General features: G+C 44.8%; 1 protein-coding gene across 14 annotated transcripts in view; it reads left to right on the plus strand.

Moving 5' to 3' along the window:
- ABCA13 (ATP binding cassette subfamily A member 13) overlaps positions 1-23,626 on the plus strand; it is a 349,393-nt gene that overhangs the window by 62,238 nt on the left and 263,529 nt on the right. For all 14 annotated transcript variants that reach the window (XR_014816635.1, XR_014816633.1, XR_014816634.1 and 11 more), the window contains 9 exons: positions 242-406; positions 2,282-2,481; positions 4,214-4,341; positions 5,370-5,470; positions 5,696-5,881; positions 6,609-6,796; positions 8,230-8,393; positions 15,295-15,409; positions 18,534-23,315. Coding sequence is in view for 8 of the 14 variants with exons in the window: in XM_021063900.2 (XP_020919559.2) it covers positions 242-406; positions 2,282-2,481; positions 4,214-4,341; positions 5,370-5,470; positions 5,696-5,881; positions 6,609-6,796; positions 8,230-8,393; positions 15,295-15,409; positions 18,534-23,315 (6,029 nt within the window). In the remaining 6 variants the exon portion in view is untranslated. The remainder of the gene's footprint in view (positions 1-241; positions 407-2,281; positions 2,482-4,213; positions 4,342-5,369; positions 5,471-5,695; positions 5,882-6,608; positions 6,797-8,229; positions 8,394-15,294; positions 15,410-18,533; positions 23,316-23,626) is intronic.

Consider the following 23,626-nt stretch of genomic DNA (forward strand, 5'->3'; position numbering starts at 1 on the left):
TGCCTTTGGCCCCACGTGAAGATGGACAGTATCTGAAATCACCCCCGTGTCCCAGACAAGCGGTGGCACCTGCTGCTCCCGGGTTGTCCTGAGAAATGTAATCACCTATTGCTTGACTCTAAAGGCCTCCTGTCCAGGTCATTCGCACGGACAAGCCACTCTGTCAACCTCTCCAAGGAGAGAAACATTCTAAGGAAAAACAACAACCCTTGACTTCAAATATGTTCCATACTTTTTCCAGATTCCCACAGACAGTTCGCTGGAGCAGATGGTGTGTTCAGCCTTGTCCGGTTCCTCTGAGGATGAAGGTGACAGAGGGGGTCACCCTGGAGACTGCGACCCCAGGTGGTCAGCGGCCAAAAACTACCTGGTCCGTGAGGTCAGCCAGCTGCACCTCTATAAGCAGGTGATGTCCTGTCAAACAGCTGTGCCGCGGCTTGTCCAAACTTCTCCTGCGTTGTTGGCTGTTTGATTTCATTTAAGATTCCCATCTTATTTTATCGTGGTGGGAAGACTTAATGTGAGAGCCACCCTCTACCTGGTTTTTAAGTGTAAATACGGAGCTGTAGCACGGGCTGTGCAGCAGTGCCCCAGGGCTGATTCACCTTGCTCACTCTAGCTTCGTAAAGGCCAATCCAGGAGGTTCCCGCTGTGGCTCAGTGGGTCAAGAAACTGACTGGTATCCATGAGGATGCAGGTTTGATCTCTGGCCTTCCTCAGTGGGTTAAGGATCCAGCTTTGCTGCAAGCTGCTGTGTAAGTAGCAGATGCAGCTCGGATCCCGTGTTGCTGGGGCTGTGGTGTAGGCCTCATCTGCAGCTTCGATTCGACCTCCAGCCCGGGAACTTCCATATGCCATGGGCGAGGCCCTAAAAGAAAAGAAAAAAAATGGCCAGTCCATTCATCCCCACCTCATTCACTCTTGGACTTTCTAGGGAGAGGCATGAGGAGCCCACGGCCTGGCCTGTACCTGCACCTCTGGCTATGTGCATCCGCCAACCTCCTCTCACTGGGTCCTTGACACGAACGGCACCAGGAAGTGCCTCCTGGACTCAAGCATCACAGTTGCAGGAACCATTCTCTAGGGTTTGGGCTGTGAGATTTCCACCAGGCTGCTTGGCTCCGCGGGTGTTTGGGCCCTGGGGCGCTTGGGGTCCTGGTTGGCCTGTCCCTTCACTCTGGTTTTGACAAGCACTTTGCCCAATCGGTGACCGTGACTTAAAGGGAAACTCTTTTCCCAGGGATGTCCGGTGGTGCAGAGCATGAGTGGCAGTACTGCTGGTGGCCTTGGAAGCCACGGGGCCCTGGCTGCCTCACAGCTTCCGTCTTTCCCGGGGGCTCTGCAGGGGGGCGAGGTGGAGGCGTGGCGACCGGCGCAGCTCGTTCACTTTGTTCACTTTATTGGTCGTTGCGTTTCCCGTCGCATGTGGTCTTCCGAGACCCACTTCTTTAACTTTTCTTCCCTAGTATGTATCACTTCTTATGATGAAGGTCAAACTCTCAAATAATGGCTAAACATCAGTAAAAAATATGGATGTGATTGTCCACTTGGTGGCATTAAATTTATCTGGTGCTAAAATGATCAAGGGGCCACATTGTTCTGACCAGCATCGACATGGTCAGCGTAAACCTTGCGTGTGCGTGTGTGAGTGTGTGAGTGTGCGTGTGTGTGTGTGCGTGTGCGTGTGTGTGTGTGTGTGTGTGTGTGTGTGTGTGTGTGTGTGGTGTGGTGTGTGGTCTGGGTAATGAACTCGAGGTTAAGGCAAAGATATTCAGCACCCCCAGTGGTTCACCGTGTATTTAGCACACTTTCCGGTTTGGTGTATTTTGGTTTAAAGTCAATAAACCACACTACTCATGGCCTTTAGTGTCCCCAAGTTCGTGACATAAAATGGTATTGACTGACTGTGTATTAATTATGATATAATTCTAAGGTATGTGAATATATTTATCCCATCCCAACTATGTCAGGACAGCTGATAAGCCATATTTCACTTGTTTAGCAAAGGGCTTTCTTTCTCTCTTGAAAATGGGACTGGCCGAAGGAAAGAGAGAAACGGGGTCAGCGAAGAAGCCGGCTACATTCGTTACTGAAATTCATCACCTTTAATTTTTGAGCAGAAATTCAAAGCAGTGCCGTTGTCAGCAGGCGCTTCAGTCAGCCAACCACGTAACAATGGCCTGTCTGTCATCTAGAACGGCCTGTTACTATTTCTTAACAAAATACTATTATTTCCACTTTATCATTGTCAGTGATATTGGTTTCGTTTCTAAATGTGTAGGTGTTTGCCCAGTGGCGAAGGGGTGGCCTGCTCCAGAAGGCGCTGGCAGGGCCCAGCCGCGGCCTGGAGGCTCTCAGGAATCAGTCTGCGGAGGGCAGCCCGCTGTGGAAGGTGGCGGAAGCTTTGCACACTGCGTTTCTCCTCCTGAATGACACCTTGGCAGCAAGTGGCCCACAAGGCCACCACACCTCTACCAGGATGTAAGGCACATTTTCCTGTGGGTTACTGATTAGAGCAGGCAATCCGGGTTTTAAAGAGTTTGTGAGCCTCTCAGGAGTGTGATCCGTGCAACTTTGTAGACAAGCAATGGTCAGTCAGCAACTGGAAAACACGAGACGTGTGTTGTGTCGTGGACCCGGGCTCCCCAGCAATGTGCCTGCTGCTCAGATGCTGAAGGCAATCCAGTGAGGGCACCATGTTTGAGAGGGTTTTAAGATTCTGGACTGTAGGGCTTATGTCCTTTGCTGTTTGTTCAAAAATGAACAAAAACATTTTAAAGGTTTTTTTTTTTTTTCCTGTAAGGAACTAATTGTTTCTGTATTTATTTAAAATTTTTGTGTAGTCAAAATGTTTCCATCAGGTCCAGAAATATTTTAGAAGCAGCCAGGTTAGAACTTGTGTTTTCATTTTTTGGCCGCACCTGTGGCATGCAGGAAGTTCCTGGGCCAGGGATTGAATCAGAGCCACAGCTGCGACCCACGCCACACCTGCAGCAATGTCAGGTCCTTAACCCACTGCGCCAGGCTGGGGATTGAACCCATGTCTCTGCAGCAACTGGAGCAGCTGCAGTTAGATTCTTAGTGCACTGTGCCACAGTGGGAACTCCTGTGTTTCCTTATTTTGTATTTTTTACAGCCTTGTAGGAGTTGCTAGAGAAAGGACACAGGGTGTGCTGTCACATGCGAGCTTCAGATGCAGACATTACTTTGGGGGCCTTGAAAACTTTCCTGCTTGCGTTGTCTATTCTGCAGCTGCCCAAAGTAACATGTCTGTGACTTAAGGCACGTTAGTAGAGGCCCCACATTAGGTCAGCTCAGTGATCCTAAAACCTCCAGCCTGCCCTTGGCATGCTCGCCCCGCAGCCTGTCTGGACTCTGGCAGACAGGGCCCTGGGAGCCCCAGGAAGCCCTCCCTGTCTCCTGGCTCATCAGGGACTGGAGACGCGAGTGACTACATTTTGCTTTAAGTACCAGGAGCCACTTGGCGTCCTCCTCTAGAGTGACCCACAGCTGGAGGAACAGGTGACCGACCTCTCTTATCCCTCAGGGCCCACATCAAGAAGCCACACGTCAGGGAGCAGGAGCCACCAGGCACCATCTTGACCTCTTGAAACACTCCTAAAATACACTTGCATATAAAATATTTTCTGATAGCTGGAGGAGTTGTGGCAGATATTTTATTTTATTTTTCAAAGTTTATCGAAGTCTAGTTGATTTACAAGCCTGTGGTACAGTCTGCTGTACAACAAAGTGACCCAGTCATGCACCTACACATCTGCATTCTCTCTCAGATCCTCTTCCCACGGAGCTGATCGCAGAAGCCTGGGCAGAGCTCCCTGTGCGGCACAGGGGTCCCCTCGGGCCAGTCGTGCCATGCGCCTCAGTGTGCACATCGTGCCAGATATTTTAAGTCCCCCAGGAACCGGACCCTACCCCTGCCTCCTCACACACCCTGGGAGTATACGTCTCTGTGGTGGGCTGAGGAGGCTCTTGAACCCATATTCAGTAGACAAGAGCGGCCCCAGGTCAGTGGATTCGAGGGGCGCCGTCTGCCAGGACCCCGCCTGCGGGCGCACATGGGCACGTGGGACTGCGTTCTGCGCGGGCGCTTCCTGAGCAGTGGCATGTTTTCCCGTGAGTGGAATCTTTATTTCCCGGGGCCACACGCTGAACTGCTGCCCTTTCCATTCCGTGTGTTTATTTTTGCCCTCAGATTCCTGCACCTACAGCGACTGCAGCGCGTTGTCGCGAGCCTGCCCCCGGGGCCGGCTCTGGGGAGCCTGCTCCAGCTCGACGGGGCCCTCCGGAAGGTGCTAGCCCGGACCTCATACTTTGTCCAAGGTAAACCTGCTTCAGGGTTATTTGTCCCAACTTACCTAATTTTACCCCCATAAAACTTTGGGGGCGTTCCCATCGTGGCTCCGCTGGTTAAGAACTAGACACAGCGTCTGTGAGGATGCGGGTTGGATCTCTGGCCTCGCTCAGTGGGTTAAGGATCCAGCCTCACTGCAGGCTGCCACGTAGGTCGCAGGTGCAAATCGGATCCCGAGTTGCCGTAGCGGTGGTGTAGGCTGGCAGCTGCAGCTCGGATTCGACCCGTGGCCCAGAAACTTCCATATGCCACAGGAGTGGCTGTAAAAAGAAATTAAAAAAAGAAAGAGAGACGGAGCACCTGGGATGTCTTTGTGTTACGTCTTACAAGTGCGTGTGGTTGTACAGTTATGTCAGAATTACAAGTTGAACCTAGTTTGATTGGGAGGCAGAGTTAGCACTGCCCGCTGGCTCTGGGGTTTGGAGGCGAGCTCTGTGGACGTCACACATGTCCCCATGCCTCGTGGTGGTGCCTCTGCGGGATGTCACACCCAGCACATCAAGGCTGAAGCGGTCGCAGGACTGTGCGCCGTCAGCCCGCCCTGGGGCCCCAGGCAGACGCTTTCCTGGGCCGGGGTCTGAGTCCACGTTCACACCCCATCTGTGGGGCTAGGCGGGACAGGCCGGGGGCTTTGCCCATGTCACCCTTTCTGTCCCCTCTGCGCTCCTCTGCCTGATCTGCCTGGTGTCCCTCTGTGCTGGTGGCCGGGTCTGCAGCAGGCAGCGGGAGGCTCTGCGTGCTTGTGGCCGAGGGAGAGGGAAGAGGAGCCTGACAGGCCGGCCAGGCCATCCTGGCCATCTTCCAAAGAGGAGATGGAATCGCAGGGACTTTCTCAGGTCTCCTCCCGCAGGGAGGTGATCAACTGTCTGGCGGAAGGTCCAGTCTGCTGAAATGCGCGCTTTCAGAATCCAGTGCCTTGATTCTCGGCCACGTGCAGAAGGCAGGCGTGGAGCGGCCCGTCCTGGGTGAACATTAAATCCCTCTGTCCATCCTACAGAAGTCCTCGTTCGCCTGGAGACGTCTGCTAACGGCTCCAATCCGGGTGGACCCGGCCAGTGGAAGCTGGAGAAGGCTGTGCTTTTTGGGCAGTTAGAGCAGGTAAGGCGGGTAGCAAAGGACTGGAGATAAACAAGCGGGAAAGGGCCTGTGAGAAGCCCACTCGGTGTTTTGTTTTGCTTTTGTGAACTGCGCTAGCTCGGGTTTGGAGGGACTGTCTTTTCTTTCAACACTTGACTTCAAGGAGTGCCCATTGATTTCTCTAGCTCTTGCAGAGGGTGTTAGCCTCTCGAGGTTACCTCCTTCTGGCTCTCGTTTGTCTTTTAGTTGCTGATGAAGAATGCCACTGGGCTGTGCCTAAGCGGTCACTTGTCGGAGGTGGGAACTCTCCTGCGTCCTGGGCACCCCAGCGTCCAGGAGGGCCTCGAGGGCCTTGAGGGCCTGGTGTGTGGTCACAACTCCTCCCATGAGGCCAGCGCTCTGCACAAGCTCCTTGAGTCAGTAGAAGATGCTGTGAGTACCAGGGTCTCTTCCCAGGGCACAGGGAGCTCATTTCTAAGGTTAGACCCACTCAAGAGGCTGATGCTGGAATGCCATTTTTCAACGCAGGTGTTGAGATCAGTGAGTCCCGGCTGCCTCTGGTCTCTGTCCCCACGTCTGACCACGCCAGTGCTCATGTGCCACCCGCTTGGCCAAAATCTACTTGACATTCAATGAACCTGGCCAAGGGCTCTTCGAACTCTCCCCAGGCCCCTTCTGCTTTCCCGTGTCCAGCTTTCACGACTGGCTCCGTTTCTAGTTGCAAAGGCCAAAGGAGGTGGAGTCATGCTGCTTCTAGTTGCCAGCGGCACCAGCGGGCGTGCTCTCCTCACCCCCCTGCCCAGGTCGTGGGGCCGCCTTTGCCCAGCTCCCAAGTAGGGCTGTGGGTGCTGAGCGATTAGTGGTCAGGACCACGTCCCGCCCAGCCCCTGTTTTTCTTACTGGGCACTGAAGGTTATATTAACGTTCATCTTTTTGTAGTCTATTTTATTTTCGATATTACTTGTTTCATGTTTTATCCTGAAATAAAAACCCATTAAATCAGGAAACTGGTGACCATGAACTGTGTCAGTTGGGACAGTGACGTGTCAATCTGCTCAGATGGGCTCCTTTTTGAGGGAGACTACATGAGGCCTGCATCATAGGGACCCGCATTTGAATGGCTTTATGTTTCACAAGCAGTCTCTCTCTGCCTGTTAAGAATCGCCTATTGCAAGAGGTTGTTACTGGGCACACAAATACGACAGTTTTGGAACCTGAGGACTCTCCGGGCTGGCAGGACCTGGACACACAGCTCTTGGCAGCGAGCCTTCCCTGCTCTCGGCTCTTGCGGCTTCTGGGAGCTGAGGTCTCCCAAGGTGACTGCAAGGACCAGCTTATGTCCATAGTGTAAGTACCTGTGCAATGGCAAACTTCTGAGGAATTAGGAGTTCCCGTTGTGGTGCGGCAGAGACGAATCCAACTAGGAACCGTGAGGTTGTGAGTTCAGTCCCTGGCCTCGCTCAGTGGCTTGAGGATCTGGCGTTCCCGTGAGCTGTGGTGTAGGTCACAGACACTGCTCAGATCCCGCGTTGCTGTGAGCTGTGGTGTAGGCCGGCAGCTGTAGCTCCGAGTCGACCCCTTGCCTGGGAACCTCCATATGCCGCAGGTGCGGCCCTCAAAAGAAAAAAAAAAGAAAAACTTCTGAATAATTAGAATCAGGAAGGATTCCAACTGCTTCCTTCTACTCACGAGACAGGTGAACATAGTATATTCTTTTGTTTATTTGTTTTGGCCGCATCCGTGCCACGTGGAAGTTCCTGGATCAGGGACTGACCCCAAGCTACAGTTGTGACTTAAGCCACAGCTGCAGCAATGCTGGATCCTTAACCTACTGTGCCACAAGGAACTTGCTGTATTTTATTTTTTGTAAATAGACAGTTGTTCAATTTTCTTTCTATTTAAAAAAGTCAGAGTTCCTGTCATGTTGCAGTGGAAGTGGATCCACTAGGAACCATGAGGTTTCAGGTCCTATGAGGACACAGGTTCAATCCCTGGCCTCACTCAGTGGGTTAAGGATCTGGCATTGCCGTGAGCTGTGGTGTAGGTCACGGACATGGCTCGGATCCTGCATTGCTGTGTCTGTGGCTATGGCTGGCAGCTGTAGCTCTGATTCGACCCCTAGCCTGGGAACCTCCATATGCTGCAAGTGCAGCCCTAAAAAGCAAAAAGCAAAAAAAAAAAAAAAAAAAAAAAAGATTACCCTATTTGGTACTATTGGAAAGCATCTACAAAATGTAAAATATTAAACAGTCCCTTTGAAGTTTAGCCATTGGTTTAATCTTTCACAAGAAATCCTGGGCATCATTTAGCCTGGGGTTCTATCACTATTCAGGATTCCAGCCTTAACTGCTGAGCGGCTCCTCATGGGAATTATGCATTGTTTTTATTTCGATTTTTATTCATATTTTTATTTTTTGTAAACTGTATGGGTGATGAATTTACACTCTCCCTGGCTTTTAGGGTGTTCACAGCATAGGAAATCTATGTCTCTTAACCTCAAACTCATTTCATCGTCTATCCTTTAACTTTCTCCTTTCTCCGCTCTTTATTTGTTGCCTTATATTTTATGAATTCCCGTAAATGACTTTTCCTCAGTTTGCAAATCATTGTGGGGGAATTCATAAATAAATACCTATTAAGAAAACTATTTCAAAGGTTCTAATTTCCTATATGACTAGTGCCAGGCTTTTGTACATATGTGTATTTAGATGAATTTGTAATGCTACCTTCTGGGAAACCATTATTAACTTCTGTTTTCTCTGGATTGTTCTTGATTGCAGGCTGTTTCATACACTAAAGAAGGTACAGCTTTTCCTGGAACAGACACCCTCCTGGAAAGCCTTCCTAGGATTTGTCAGGAAGACGTGTGAACTGGCTCGATTTGTTAACAAGCAGGAGAGTTTCCAGGACGGTCTGCTTGATAAGTCAGTGACTTCACCTCCAGGTACGTAGGTGTCTCCTCGGTGTGGCGGCAGCACGGCCCCCAAGCACAGCAAAGGACTGAAGCTTGATGTGTGGCCCTGAATGTGATCTGTCCTAGAGAATGTTCCATGTGCCCTTTGGAGCAGTGAATTCTGCTGCTTTCTGACGCAAAGTCCCGTAAATATCTACTCAGTCCTTCTGGTCTAATGTATCACTTAAGGCCTGTGTTTCCTTATGAGGAAACAAGATTGTTTTTAAGTTGCTGGTCTCTTAACTGCAACTGCATCTCCGGTATACTGCACTGGTACCCTCTTCTAATCACTGTGCCTGGTTTTGATATCACATTTGTGTGGGGATGATTCCCAACCTTTACCCATGAACCTTCTCATTTGTAATTTTATCATTTCTAGTTGTGGCTTTTTCTTTTCCACCTAGAGAATTTCCTTTAATAATTGTTGCAAAGCTGGTTTGGCAGTGTTTAATTCTCTTAGCTTTTGCTTATCTGTCAAGCTGTTGATTTTTCCTTCAAATTGGAATGAAAGCCTTGCTGGGTAGAGTAATCTTGTTTGTAGGTTTTTTCCTTTCATCACTTTGCATCATGCCATCTCCCTTCTGGCCTGGAGAGTTTCTGCTGAAAAATCAGCTGGTAACCTTATTGGAGTTCCCCTGCATTGTTATTTGTTGCTTTTCCATATCTGCTTTCAGTATTTTCTCTTTGTCTTTAACTTTGGTCCATTTGATGAATATGTGTCTTAGGGTGTTCCTCCTTGGGTTTATTCTGTATGATATTCATTGTGTTTCCTGGATTTGAGCGAGTGATTTATTTCTGACATTAGGGAAGTTTTCAGCTATTATCTCTTCAAATATTTTCTTTGGCCCTTTCTTCTCCTTCTTGCACCCTGTAATATGAATGCTGGAACATTTAGTGTGGTTCTAGAGGTCTCTTAGACTATCCTCATTTTAAAAAATTCTTTTTCCTTTATCCTGCTCCACTTAAGTGATTTCCACTGGTCTGTCTTCCACCTTGCCTTTTTTTTTTTTTTTTTTTTTGTCTTTTTGCCATTTCTTGGGCCGCTCCCGCGGCATATGGAGGTTCCCAGGCTAGGGGTTGAATCGGAGCTGTAGCCACCGGCCTACGCCAGAGCCACAGCAACACGGAATCCGAGCCACGTCTGCAACCTACACCACAGCTCATGGCAACGCCAGATCGTTAACCCACTGAGCAAGGGCAGGGACCGAACCCGAAACTTCATGGTTCCTAGTCGGAATCATTAACCACTGCGCCATGACAGGAACTCCCCCACCTTGCTTATTTGTTCTTCTGCCTCTCGTATTCTGCTATTGGTTCTTTCTGGTGAATTTTTTTTTTTCCTTTCTCTTTTGCCAACTCCACATCATATGAAATTTCCATTAGGTTAAGAATCAGGTCCAAGTCACAACTGTGATCTACGCCAAAGCTGCAGCAGTGCCAGCTCCTTATTGTTGTTGTTGTTTTAGGGCCACACCCATGGCATATGGAAGTTCCTGGCCTAGGGGTCTTATCCGAGCCTACACCATAGTCAGAGCAATGCTAGACCTGCATTTGAAAAGTGTATCACATCGCATACCCAGTGGGCCATTTTTACCAGAAAATAAACATTTTTGGAAAATATTCTTGTATCATTCTTTGATAAATTCAAACCCTGCATTTCTCTCTCTCTTTCTTTTGAGAACTCCTAGCAGCCATAAATTGAATCTCCTGCATGATTCTCTAACTTTATAATCTTTTAGGATATTTTCTCTTCTCATTTCTGGGATATTTTCTCAATTTTGTTTTAAACAACTCTATTTAACTAAAATTTTAACTTATATTTTAAATTTCTAAGAAGACTTCCTTGTTCTGAGGAGACCTGAAACATTGCTTTCTGCTCTCTCTGCATCTTCTTTTCTTACTCAGAAATATTCCTTTATTTTAAAGTTTGTATCTGGGTTTTCTATTTCTTCTGAGGCGTTGTTTTTTCTGTGTGTTTTGGCTTCTGTTTTTATGTGGTCTTAGCGTCTGATGATGTGAGGATGAGGCGCTGACATGCTGATGAAGTGCCCTGTGCAGAGGGCCGGCTTCTCAGCCAGAGGGCTCCCCTCTAGGCGATCAGGCAGAAGCCAACTTTTGCAGAAGCGAATCCCCAACTGTTGCTCTGTACTTCTTTCCCCTTGGGGAGGTCAGTTTCTCCAAAGCTCGCTGACAGCATGGGGTAGAGGGGAATAGGCCTGACTTCCAGCATTTATTCTAGGAAACAAAAGAGAAATTTACTGTTTCAAGTAGAAAGGGTAAGTGACTCGCCACTATTTCCAGTGACACCCACACCGTTAGCTGTGTCAGGTGCTCCAAGGTCAGAGTCAGTCTGGTCCCCCTTCTGCAGACCAGAAGTAAGATGCCTGGATTATCTGGTTAGTGCATGTGTGCCTTTTTGAGAAACTGAAAAGTTGTTTTTCAGTGTCGGACCATTTTAGGGAGTTCCTGTTGTGGTGCAGTGGAAACAAATCTAACTGGTATACATGAGGATGCAGGTTTGATCCCTGGCCATGTTCAGTGGTCGGGGATCTGGCGTTGCCATGAGCTGTGGTGTAGGTTGCAGATGCAGCTCGCATCCTGTGTTGCTGTGGCTGTGGCTGTGGCGTAGGCCGGCAGCTGCAACTCTGTTTGGACGTCTAGCCTGGGAACTTCCATAGGCCACAAGTGTGGCCCTAAGAAGAACAAACAAAACAAAACAACCCACCCAAAAAACCCCCAAAGTTGGACCATTTTGCAGTTTCACCAGAAGCCTTTCTCCCAGACGGTTCCCTCCGCATCCTCGCCGACACTTGGCGTGGTCGCTTTAAGCGTTTTTAGCCATTCTAATGGGTGTGCTGTGGAACCTCATTATGGATTTCACTCCCATCTATGAGTAGTGATTTGGACATCTAGCTTCTCATGGGCTTCTATATCATCTGTGTATCTTTAGTCATCAATTGCTTGCTCAGATCTTTTCCCCATTTTTAAAGTTGGGTTGCATGTTTCTTTACCAGTGAGTTTAAAAACTCCTTGTGAAGGCGAGACGGAAGCCCTTTACCAAATAGGAGGTTTTGCAGATATTTTCTCCTAGTCTCAAGTTTGTAGTTCCATGTTTCTCAACAGTGTCGTCCAGGAGCAAAAGTTTTAGTTTTGATCAAGTTCCAGTTATCTTTTTTTTTTTTTTTTTTTTTTTTTTTCTCAGTGGATCATGGTTTTAGTACTGCAGCTAAGAAATCTTTGCTAACGCTTGAGGTCACAAATATTTTCACCTATGTTTTCTTCTAGAAGGTTAATAGCTTTAGGTTTTAAACTAGGTCTATGATGTATTCTGAGTTAATTTTTATCTATGATTTAGGTGCATATCAGGTGGTATTGTTTTATTTTTTGCATATGGAGATCCAATTGCTCCAGAAAAATTTGTTATGAAGATTAACTCTTCTCCACTGATTACCTTTGCATTTTATTAAAATTTTCAAATATATGGGTCTTTTTCTGCACTGTCTATTCTGCCCCAGTAACCTCTTTATGAATCTTTATACTGGTATCTCCAATCTTAATTATCATAGCTTTACAGTAAGTCCTAAAGTCAGGTAATATAAGCCTTCTGACTTTGTTCTTTTGAAACATTGTTTTAGCTATTCTAGGTTGTTTGCATTTCAATTTCTCAAAATTCTGCTGGAATTTTGACCAGGATTGAATTGAATCTGTAGATAAATTTAGGGAGAATGATTTTTTTTCTTGTAATAATGAGTCTTCTGATTCATGAACATAGTATATCTCTCCATTTATTTATGTCTTCTTTATTTTTCTTAAAAAAATCCTAATATTTAATATTTTTATGCTATTGCATAACTAGGATAAATTCCATTTGGTAAGATATGTATCTTTTTAATATATTATTGGATTCAACTTGTTAAAATTTTGTTTACCATTTTACGTTTGTGGTACAAGGGATATTAGACTATAGCTTTCTTTCTTTTTTTTTTTTTTTTAAATGGTTGCCCCTATGCCATGTGGAAGTTCCAAGGCCAGGGACTGAATCTTGAGCCACAGCTTCGGCAGTGCTGGATCCTTTAACCTACTGCACCAAGCCAGGGATTGAACCCATGGCTTCACAGTGACCTGAGCTGCTGCAGTCTGATTCTTAACCCTCTGTGCCACGGCAGGAATTCCTTTTTTTTTTTTTTTTAATCTTTGTCTTACTTTGTTATCAGGGTAATTATGGTTTCGTGAAATGAGTTGAAAAGTCTTTTCTCCTCTTCAATTTTTGAAAGAGTTTGTGTAGAATTGGTATCGTTTCTCCCTTAAACATTTAGTAGAAGTCACTAGTGAAGCCATCTGGGCCTTCAGTTTTCTTTTAACTATATGTTCAGTTTATTTAATAGACGTAGAGCTATTCAGATGATCTATTTCTTCTTGAATGGACTTTGTGAATTTGTCTTTTGAGGAATTTGCCTGTTTCATCTAAGTTGTCCAACTTATTGCCATAACATTTTTCATCGTACAACTGACCCTTGAACAGTTGTATGCTGTTTGCTCTGCACTGGTCCACTTGTGCATGGATTTTTTTTTCAGGGGTAAATATTGCAGTCCTGTGCATTCTGCAGTTGGTTGCATCTTCAGCTGTGAGGGTTGTGAGATAGAGGGCTGCCTGTACATTATACATGGATTTTCTGCTGTGTGGAGGGTTGGCCCCCTGACCCTCATGTTGCTCCAGGGTCAAATGTATTCCATTTTTATTCTCTTAATATTACAGGATCTGAATAATCTGCACCTGTCTTATACATGATGTCAGGAATGCGTGTCTTTCTTTTTCTTGATCTCTCTGCCCAGAGGTTTGTCAGTGCTTTTGATCTCAAAGAAGTCACCTTTGGTTTTGTTCGTTTTCCGTGAATGTTTATCTTTTTCCTGTGTGTCCACTTTGGTCTTTGTTCTCTTTCTTCTCCTTCCCGGGGATTTAACTGACTCTTCATTTCTAGGTTTTTAACTTGAACGTCGGGGTTTTGAAACCTTTATTATTCCCAGTACAGGTATTTAATGGTGTCAGTCTCTCCCTAAGTACTTTGTGAGTGGCATCTCACAAAGACTGGATGTTGTACTTTCACTGTCATCCAGTGTTAAAGGGATTTCTAATTTACCTTTTGATTTCTTTTTTGCTCTCTGAGCTATTTGTCAGTGAACATTCTTCGTATGACTTTAATCCTGTCATGGGTTTTAGAGCCTGGAATGTGGCCCGTGTTTGAGAAGCATGTGCACAGTGTTGTTGAGTGGGGCATCCTGTAAACATCCGTTAGATCAGGTTGTCTGAGAGTCCTGCAGAAATCTTTTGCCTTATTGATGTTTTGTCTTCCTATTCTATTAATTATTTGGAGAGGGGTATTGAAATCTCCAACTATAATTGTGCATTTGTTTATTCATCCTGTTATTTTCATCAGCTTTTGTGTCATTGTTTTGAAGCTCTGTTATAATGTGTATAAAGATTTAGAATTGTTATGTCCTCTCGAATACCTGAAGACTTTTTTGGTCATAAAATAATGGTATTATCATCTGAAGTCCACTTCATTTGAAAGCTTCCTTTTGATTAGTGTTGGTTGTTCTATCTTTTTTCTTTTAAGCTATTTATGTCTTTTATTTCAAGTACATTTTGGATATGCAACATATATTTGGTTCTTATTTTATCTGACCTAACAAGTTTTGCCTTTTAAGTGGAGTATTTAAACTATGTAGTATGAATAGTATAAACTGTTTTTATGTGATTAATGCTCATCTCTACTACTTCTACCTGAATTCTGTCAGTTCTGGGTAAGTTTTGATTGATTATACTTTCTCCCAGTTATGAGCCACATTTTCCTGCTTTTTTGCATGCCTGGTAATTTTTGACTGAATGCCAAATATTATGAATTTAGCCTTGTTTTGTGCTTGTTATTCTGTTTTCCTATGCTATTGAAACATTGCTTGAAAGCAGTTTGATTCTGTAGAGTCTTGCTTTTAAGACTTGCTGGACGGGGCTGGAAGTGCTCAGAGTGGTTGTAAATATTCGTTGTCACCGAGTCAAGACCTTTTTTGCATCTTTTGCTCAATGTCTTAACAAATCCTGATTGCTCCAGTCTGGTTCATGGGAACAGAGTTTGTTCCTGGCCCTGTGAGATCACTGGCCACTTATCTTTAATTTTGGGGTGTCATTCTTTTTGGGGTCTCAGGAAGTGCCTTCATTTGCATGGATTGCTTCACCTTAGCTGCATACTTGAAGGAGGCAGGTAGCAGCTACCCTCTCTGCACAGCTTTCTCATTTCTGGTCCTCTCCCCTGTCTTCTGGACTCTAAACTTCCTTCTCTCAACTCAGGACACCCCCCGGGCATCAGCTCTGTTCCTGCTGCCTGAGTCACAGAGTAGAAGGTCTCACCTTGTTTATTTTCTGTCATTCACGGGTCTCTGTCCTACATTGCTTGACGGCCAGTGGTACTTCATCTTGGCCAGAAGCTGAAGTCAGATCAGAACTTCCAGGAGTTCCTGTCATGGCTCAGTGGTTAACAAATCTGACTAGGAACCATGAGGTTGTGGGTTCGATCCCTGACCTTGCTCAGTGGGTTAAGGATCTGGTGTTGCTGTGAGCCGTGGTGTAGGTCGCAGATGCGGCTCGGATCTGATGTTGCTGTGGCTCTGGCGTAGGCCGGCGGCAACATCTCCGATTTGACCCCTAGCCTGGGAACCTCCATATGCCATGGGACTGGCCCTAGAAAAGGCAAAAAGACAAAAAAAAAAAAAAAGAGAAACTTCTAATTCTCTCTTGTGTTTTCAACCACGTTAACTGAAACGCTGAAGCATTTTTCAGTTTTGTAGACGACTTTTATACGCAACTTGAAATGATGACATGAAATGCCTTTTTATTTAGCTTTCTCTGAGGAATCTCCTTGTTATGAAGAAAACATGGATTGGAAAATCATCAGTGACAATTACTTTGCATTTTTGAATAACTTACTCAAAACTCCAAAAACTTCCCTATCCGGGTAAGTTTTCAGAATTCAACTTCTAGGCCTTGATTCAACTATTATCTGAAAATAAACAAACCCTAATGATAGGAAACCCTTGCTCTAAAAGGTGAGATTCTGGTTTAGTTATGCATGCAGTGCTTCATACATGTTCACTTCTCCATAAATATTTATTTCATAGGATGTATGACTCATGTTTCCATGGATTTTGAAAAGAAATGCAGATTATAGTAAAAGCTTTTTCCTTTTATTATTTATAATAAACTACTCCCCAACAAAAGCTTTCTTTGAAAAATAGTCTTATCTAGTTGCTTTGAGTTTAGACCTCGGGGCAGTGACTTAAGATTCTTATAGTTCTGGAGACTTTTGGGAGAGAAGGGATCTTTGCAACTAAATCTGCCAGATTATATCCTGCTATGCTATTTCAGCACATGTACTGAAATGGAAATTTTTATATATAATTATGGACATGGTGTATAGTTTAAAGGCACACTTTGTTATCTGTGGGGTGTGTTGAGAGGCGATGGGACAGAAGCTTTACCTTAGAGCAACAGCTCTCAAACTTGGGAATGGATCAAATTTATCTGTGAAGTTTGCTAAAAATACAAATGCTTGAACTTTGCCCCAGACATGCTAAATCTTGCCTATGTGTAGAACCCAAGGTTCTGTAGATAGGAAAACTTTTACAGGGGGTTCATGTGCATACCAAAGTTTAAGAGCCGTTCCACAGCATCTGGACCTGGGATTCATCACTCCTAGGGAAACTTTTTAAGGTCAGCTATGAATGGACATGGGAGAAAGACAGTGGGGTGGACCCTTAAGAGAATCAGTCCCTTGCTCGTCTTGGGTTTTATAGTACCTTTGCTCCCCTGAAAAGTCTCAAGTATTTGCTAGCACAGAGAGACAGCGATGATGTACGCTCCGAGGGCGGGTTTAATTTTAGACCCATGGTGTCTGGCACAGTATCCTTCATGACAGGTGCTAGATTGGTAGGTGTTGATTTAGTGAATAAAGAAATGAATGAATAAGAACGGACATAAGTACCATTAATGCTAAGAAAGCTGAGCTTGAAATGAGAAGACCTGGGCTATATCTGGTTCCTGCCATATAAAAGCAGTTTGAATTTGTAACTCAAAAGAATCCTGAAATGTTCCTTTTCCCATGAAATGGGAATAACGATGTGTACCTCAGAGGGCTGTTGTAGGAGTGAGCTGAGATTATAGTTGTGAAGGTTATAAACTGCAAAGTGATAAAGCATGTGTGCCAGTGTCACCACCAGTGGTACTAGCTCTACGCTGGCTGTTACATCCTCCTGTTACTAGCCCATGGCCTCTCAGTTCCTAATGAAAGACAAGATGGTTTTGCATTCTGCTCCACCTAGAATGCCCTTCCTTGCATAGTGGTTGTGGATGTATCTCTCTGCAGGGCTGGATTTGAGCAAGGTTCATACTGAATTATTTTTTTGTTAAAATTTTTTCCTTCTTTTTACCCCTGCACCTGTGGCATATGGAAGTTCCCAGGCTAGGGGTCGAATTGGAGCTGCACTTTGCGGCAACACCAGATCCTTAACTCACTGAACGAGGTCAGGGATGGAACCCATATTCTCACGGGTACTAGTTGGGTTTGTAACCCCCTGAGCCACAACAGGAGCTCCCATACTGAATTCTTAATAGTGAAGCTTTCTCTTTCCAGATGGGGTTTTTCTCCCAGGAAATGTTTTCAATGTTCCATGGTTCAAAGTAGCCACTCTCTGTTGTACAAATAACAATACACTAAATTAAGCCTGTATTTTTTTCTCCTCTCAGATCTCAGCTAGGGGGAGAAAAACAGCATTCCTGCAGTTGATCCATCCTATGTCTATTCTATGCCAGACAGTGTGTTACACAACAGGATTACAGAGTTCGAGGAGTTTAGAAAGTCCTTCCCCCGTTAGGGCAGTAATAACCAAGACAGGTCAAAAGCCTGTCTCCACAATTCTGAAATCTTAAAAAAGTCTGAAAATCAAAGCTTTTCTAATGGCTGGTGTCACACCTCATTCTGCAGAGGTCTCAGTGTTGAGTCTGTTGCTCCCGGCCTCAGGCCCATTCTGAGGTTTCCCTGCATGAGTGTTGGGGAGCTGATGATGGGCTGCCCCAGGGCCCACGCATGGAGGGACAGGAAAATGTATGTGACATACACTCCAGGTTACCTTTCTAAAGTCTGAAGCACAAGGCCTCAAGGATTTCCAAAGTGGACTGTAGTTCCTGGGTTAGTAGAGGTTAGTAACTTGTCCAGACGAGGACTTGCATTCTAAGTGGGGATTTGTCATAAGCCCGAGCTGCTCCTTTGCATTTTAAAAAGAAACCCCTGGAGAGTCCACTGTGGCTCAGCTGACTAAGAATCCGACATTGTCTCTGTGAGGATGCAGGTTCAATCCCTGGCCTCACTCAGTGGGTTAAGAAGCTGGTGTGGCCCGCAAGCTGCAGCCTTAGTCACAGATACGGCTTGGATCCCATGTGGCTGTGGCTGTGGCTGTGGCTGTGGCTGTGGCTGTGGCGGAGGCTGGCAGCTGCAGCTCTGATTTGGGGACCTTGCATATGCTGTGGGTGCGGCTGTAAAAAAAATAAAATAAGAAAAAAGAAAAAGGAAAAAACACCTAGAGGGAAAGTACACCATCTAAAATAATGCGTTTCTAGCAGTGGGAAATAGCATTGGTTAAGGAGCACTGCAGTTGCTTTCTAGAACAAGGAATCCTGACAGTCGTCTTTAAATCATAAAGGGGTGTTTTCAAACCGTCTCGCCATTTGGACAACCTCTGTAGTCAGAGGTTCTGAGATGTGATAAGGAACTGAATCCTAAGATTCTTCCTGCATAAATAGCAAATTTATCTTTAATGGTCATGCATATAGGCTTGTTGAGTAAAATTTAACTTAAAATGCATTGTTTTTGGTGCAAGAAGCAGACTTTAAGCTAAATGTGCGCATTGTAGATTTCTACAACATTTTCAAATAGCCACATTAATTTAAGGGAAATTACATAGTCTCGTAGATATTTCATTTATGGTTTACTATCAACAAATTTGAGTATTGTCTAAAATTTGCTAAGTTGCATTTGTCTTAAATTTATTTTTTCTGATACTGAATCCGTTTTATTAATATTGTAGGCTCTTAAATTCTACCAAGGAACTTCTAATGGTGGAAAAGAAGTTGCAGCCCCTTGAGGATGAGCAGATAAACCTTCTTCTATCTTTTATGGAATTTTTGGAGAAATTATTAGTGCCTAATCCTTTTGACTCATCCGGTGTTCCCAAATTCCATACCCTCCTGTCTCTCCCTGAGAGTATTCTAAATATAAGTTATCTGTGGATAGATCATTTAACACGCTTAGAGAGAGATACAGCTGGTGTTGATACTCAGAAACTTTTGGAATCTGGCAAAGAGATGATTGAAAAAGTACAAACTCTTGAAAACCTCTGGAGAAAGAAGGAATCGAGGAATAGCTTGAGATTTCTGGAATTACTACTTTATGAAATGCATCCCAAGTTACTAGAATTGTGGATATATGACATTTCAGCAAGAGAAAGAGCTAAACTGGAAGTCTTGTCTACGCTTTTAAATTTTTCTGATCCAGAAGACGAGAGGATTCTTAGCAAAAGCTTTAACTTTTCCCAGTTGTTCCATTCAGATGGGCGTCAATCGCCAGCCAGGAAAATGGATTTTGTTCACTTAAGTGAAATTGTAATAAACAGTCTCTATGAACTTGGACTTCTGAGGCAGGAACAGGTCTCAGACGCTGTGGGCACAGTCCATGCTCTGAGGAACACGTCTAAACTTTTCTCAGCCCTTTCTGAACCTCAAAAAAAAGACATTAGTAAAATTCTGACTCATGTATATCTCCATGTCTTCCAGGACAAGGACTCAGCTTTATTTCTGCAGATTTACTCTTCATTTTACCAATACGTCTATACATTTTTGAGCATTCAGAGTAGAGAGTCCTTGCTCCCTTTCCTCACACAAATCTCAGAACACATTTTGGATATCACAAGGCAATTTAATTTCCAGAACATCAGTAAGGCATTTGCATTTTTTTATGAGACAACAGAGGTTCTTGGGGGAATTTCTCAAGTGCCTTACTGTCAGCAGCTGCTTTCAATTTTTAACATTTTGGAGCTTCAAGCCCAATCCCTGATGTCTAAAGAGGCCCCAGAAATGCAAGTGATCCACGCTACTCTGACAGGCCTCAAACAGCTCTTCGTGACGGATGCAGATTTTCGTAATTCTGTATTTCAGTATGTGAGCCAGCTCCTCCATGGCTCAGGAGAAGCCCTGCCGGGTAATGAATGCTTCGTTTTGAATAACAAAAGCCTTCCTTCTGTGCATTACTCCATAGAGAAGGGGTCTGCTTCCCGTCTTCCCTGGGCACAGATGCTTTCCAACCTCACAGCAGAGGGCAGCGCATTCCCTAGGTTTGCTGCGGTTCACTGTACCGTCTCATGGCTGCAGATGTGGACTGGAATCTGCCGAAGCGCATCGCAGGTATTTCGGCTGAACCTGGGTGTTCTCACTTCGCTTCATGTTGGTCTCACTCAGCTTTTGGATGAACTGGAAAGTGCTGTGCCTCTTCCCCAAACCTGCCGCGGACGACTTCCAACCCATCACCCTGCTGGACTCATCTTACACTTGTTTAGAAATGTGACTCAAGCTGATGGCTTTCACAGTTGGGATGATTTTCTAAATCTCAGGGGTCTCTGGGTGGCATTAAGTGATGGATTAGTTAGAGTAAAGTTGCTCAACCTGGACCATGTAGAGAAATCCCTTCTCACCATGGAAACCGCCCTGGCTCAGCTGAAGTCATTTCCTTTACACACAAACGGGAGCAGAGAGTTTTTATCTTCTCTCCTGGACGTTTTCATTGAGTTAAGCAATACCTCAGCCTATATAGATAGAAATGTACCTTTGAGGAATCACTTTCTTTCCAAGGACCTTACAGATTATGAAGTGAGGTTTGCAGATGTCCTTGCCAACCTCAGAGAAACAATATCATTTCTTAAAAATGTGTCCCATGACCAACATTTATTGTCCTGTGCTGACATTTTCCTAAATGTTACTGAGTTTATTTTGGAAGGCGGCCTCTTCTATGCCAATACCTCACAGAGGACATTTCACATTCTGGCCGTGTTAAATTCCACATTTTCTTCTGCAGACACAGTTAGCAGGCTGAAAGGATGCAGCCGGTGGATAGACATCATCACCCATCTGTGTAGGATGTTGTCTAACTCCAGTTTTTCACAAGGCCGCCTTCAGGGTGTCGTGAGGCGTTTCAGAGATGCGGAGGACAAAATGAACTCGGCTTTGAAGCTTGTGACTTGGGTGTTGAATGTAATGATGGAGCCTGATTGTTCACTGAATTCATCGAATATGAATTGTGTGAATAGTTACTTAAAAAACATGACTGACTTTCTCAATGTTATACTCACTGCAGTCTTGGAAAAAGAAGAGGTACCAAAATTTGAGACTTTATTAACCGTTTTAAATGATTCCACAAACCAAGTAGGGCTGATTATCCGCAACGTAACAAGAGACTTTGATGCTGCACCTCAGTCCAACTGGAAACATTTTACTGAATTAATTCTAAAACCCACAGAAATGTCAGCTGAAATGCCTCTTCTGTTTCAAAATATTTGGCTGCATTTAGTAGCTCTGGGGAAGAAAATTCAAACACTCGCGAAAGCGAGTTCCCCTCCCACCCTGAAAAATAACACCTCTTCTGAAACTGAAAAAATTTTAAATGCATTTGCGACCAGTCCAAAGGAAAAGGAAATGCATGGGTTAGGCGATTCGTTTTATCAGTTAGCTAGTTACCTTGCCTTCAATTTATCTCATGATCCTCAAAGTTCTCCCCAAATAACGTCACCGGAAATAATAACAAAAGCTGTGGGTCTCAGTATTCAGCTGATGAGGGATGCATTCAATTTCCTAAGGCCCTCAGTTTATCACAACATCCCACAAGAGCCCGAGAAGTTGCAAGTTTTGAAGACAGTAACTTCTCTGATGCACACTCTCAAGAACGCAGACATACACCTGCTAGCAGAGCAGCTTGGACAGGTTGGTGAAGGCCTGATGAATTTCTTTAGGAATATCAGTAGGTTAGGATCTGGCACCTTGGGAGTCAGCTTCTTCGTTGACTTGATGGAAAAATTTGTCGACAGCTCCCATTCTTGGAATGTCAACCATCTGCTGAGGCTCTCACGCCTGTTCCCCAGAGGTGACGTTGACGCCGTGGTAGATCTGTATTACCTGCTTCCTCATGCCGTGGGGCTCCTGCAGAGAGTGGTCGACAAAAACGTCACGGAAGCCCTCAAGGATGCCTATAACTTCACGCTCCTTCATGGCATAAGCCTTTCAGATGTCACCAAGGAAGACTTTGCCATTGTGATAAAAACTCTTCTGGACACAACTGAATTAATATCAGATAATCCGGAAATTCTTCCAGAGGCCTTAACTTGTCTTCCTGTGTTTTGGTGCTGGAATCGCACGGCTTCTGGATTGCAGCAGCATCCTAAGTCAGAGGCCTGTAATGCCCATGAGCTCACGTCTCTTTTTTACAGCAAAGTGGCCGGGATCCTTGCCCACCTCCACCTGTCTCCCCTCAGTGAAGATTCACCATGTTTAAATGAAACCTCACAGAGGGAGCTAAGTAGGAAAGTGGCCTGTGTCGTTCATGAATTAATGGACTGGACGTCCATTCTTCTAGAGCTGTCTGAAGCCTTCCATGTCAAGACTTCCCTTGTGGAAACTGTGCAAGGATTTTGGTATAAGATATTACCATTCGTCCTGTCTTCTGGAAATCAAAGCCATGGTAGCATCTCTGAACTTTGTCCTGGTGGTCCCATTAAGCAAGTTGCTTTGCAAGTCATAGGAAAATTAAAAAATGTCGACTTAACAAAAGTCACATCACATGAAAACCTTCTTGATAAACTAGCTAGTTTAAACAAGACCCTTAATGTTACTGAAGGGGCAGAAGCACCTGTTCGAAATACTAGTTCCTTAAATCTGGGGAGAATAATCGACTTGCTGTCTAGGGATGAGAACCTAGAAAATAGGACTAATTCCGTAGTCTCCCTGTTTATGACACTTCTGAATGCAAACCTTACAGGCCGTAGTTTGGAAGCACTATCAAGTTTTATTAAAGAGACTGGAGCAACCTACAACTTTGAGGCACTCTGGCTTGAGCTTGAACAAATCATGACAGATCTAACCCATGACTTTAGGATCAGATCCCTGTTTTCTGAGATTAACAAAGAAATGCAAATGATTAATTCAGTGACTCTTCAAAACATCACTCTGCAACTTGCCCCTTTTTTGGAACGCCTGGATTCATCATCATTGAAGATATTAGAAATTATTGAAGATTTTTTATTGGCCATAAAAAACCGGTTTCATAAATATGCAAACAAAGATGACTCCAAAATGATACAAACATTTCTTCTTACAGCTAACCAGAGTTTACCTGATGACACCGCTCTGTGGACTAAAAATATTGCTGCCTTTTTGAGTCACCTCGAAAACATTTCTAGAGAAGATAATTTTGATGTTGCCCTTCTTACTCATCTGCTAAACCAAGAGCAGCCAACTAATTTCTCAGTTGTTCAGCTGCTTTTGGAAAGCTTCCTAATTAATTCAATCAATAACTTAGTTGAGAGCTCTCAAGAAGCAGTCTTGAATGTAAGTGATGCTGACCTTCAAATAATGAATTTCATTAACCTCCCCTTGAACCATACTCAGTCGGAAGATGGTGAGAGAACCCCTCTCCCTCCAAGAAGCCTAGTGGATTTCATGGAGCAGCTTTGGAAAACATTCTTCTCCTTTTTAGTCAAGGCACATTCTGGAAACAGAGTATCTCTCCTGCTAAAAGACCTCCGCAGAAACATCATAGCAGAGATGAGGTGAGTCTACTTTGCTTTGAACAGAACCTGTAGTTGTTACACATTACAATCCATTTTTTCTCTGCAGTATATAAATGTCAGTGACAGCCCCGTGCCAACCCCTTTGGATGTTTTTTGTTTGTTTGTTTGTTTGTTTGTTTGTTTTGCCTTTTTGCCGTTTTCTTGGGCTGCTCCCAGGTTAAGGGTCAAGTTGGAGCTGTAGCCGCCGGCCTACACCAGAGCCACAGTAACGCAGGATCCAAGCCGTGTCTGCAACCTTCACCACAGCTCACGGCAACGCTGGATCCTTAACCCACTGAGCAAGGCCAGGG

The sequence above is a fragment of the Sus scrofa genome, chromosome 9 (assembly GCF_054392235.1).
Source record: "Sus scrofa isolate SSC_HxYL_T2T_F1_AM1 chromosome 9, Sscrofa_HxYL_maternal_Yorkshire_Landrace_v2.0, whole genome shotgun sequence".
Lineage (NCBI taxonomy): Eukaryota > Metazoa > Chordata > Mammalia > Artiodactyla > Suidae > Sus > Sus scrofa.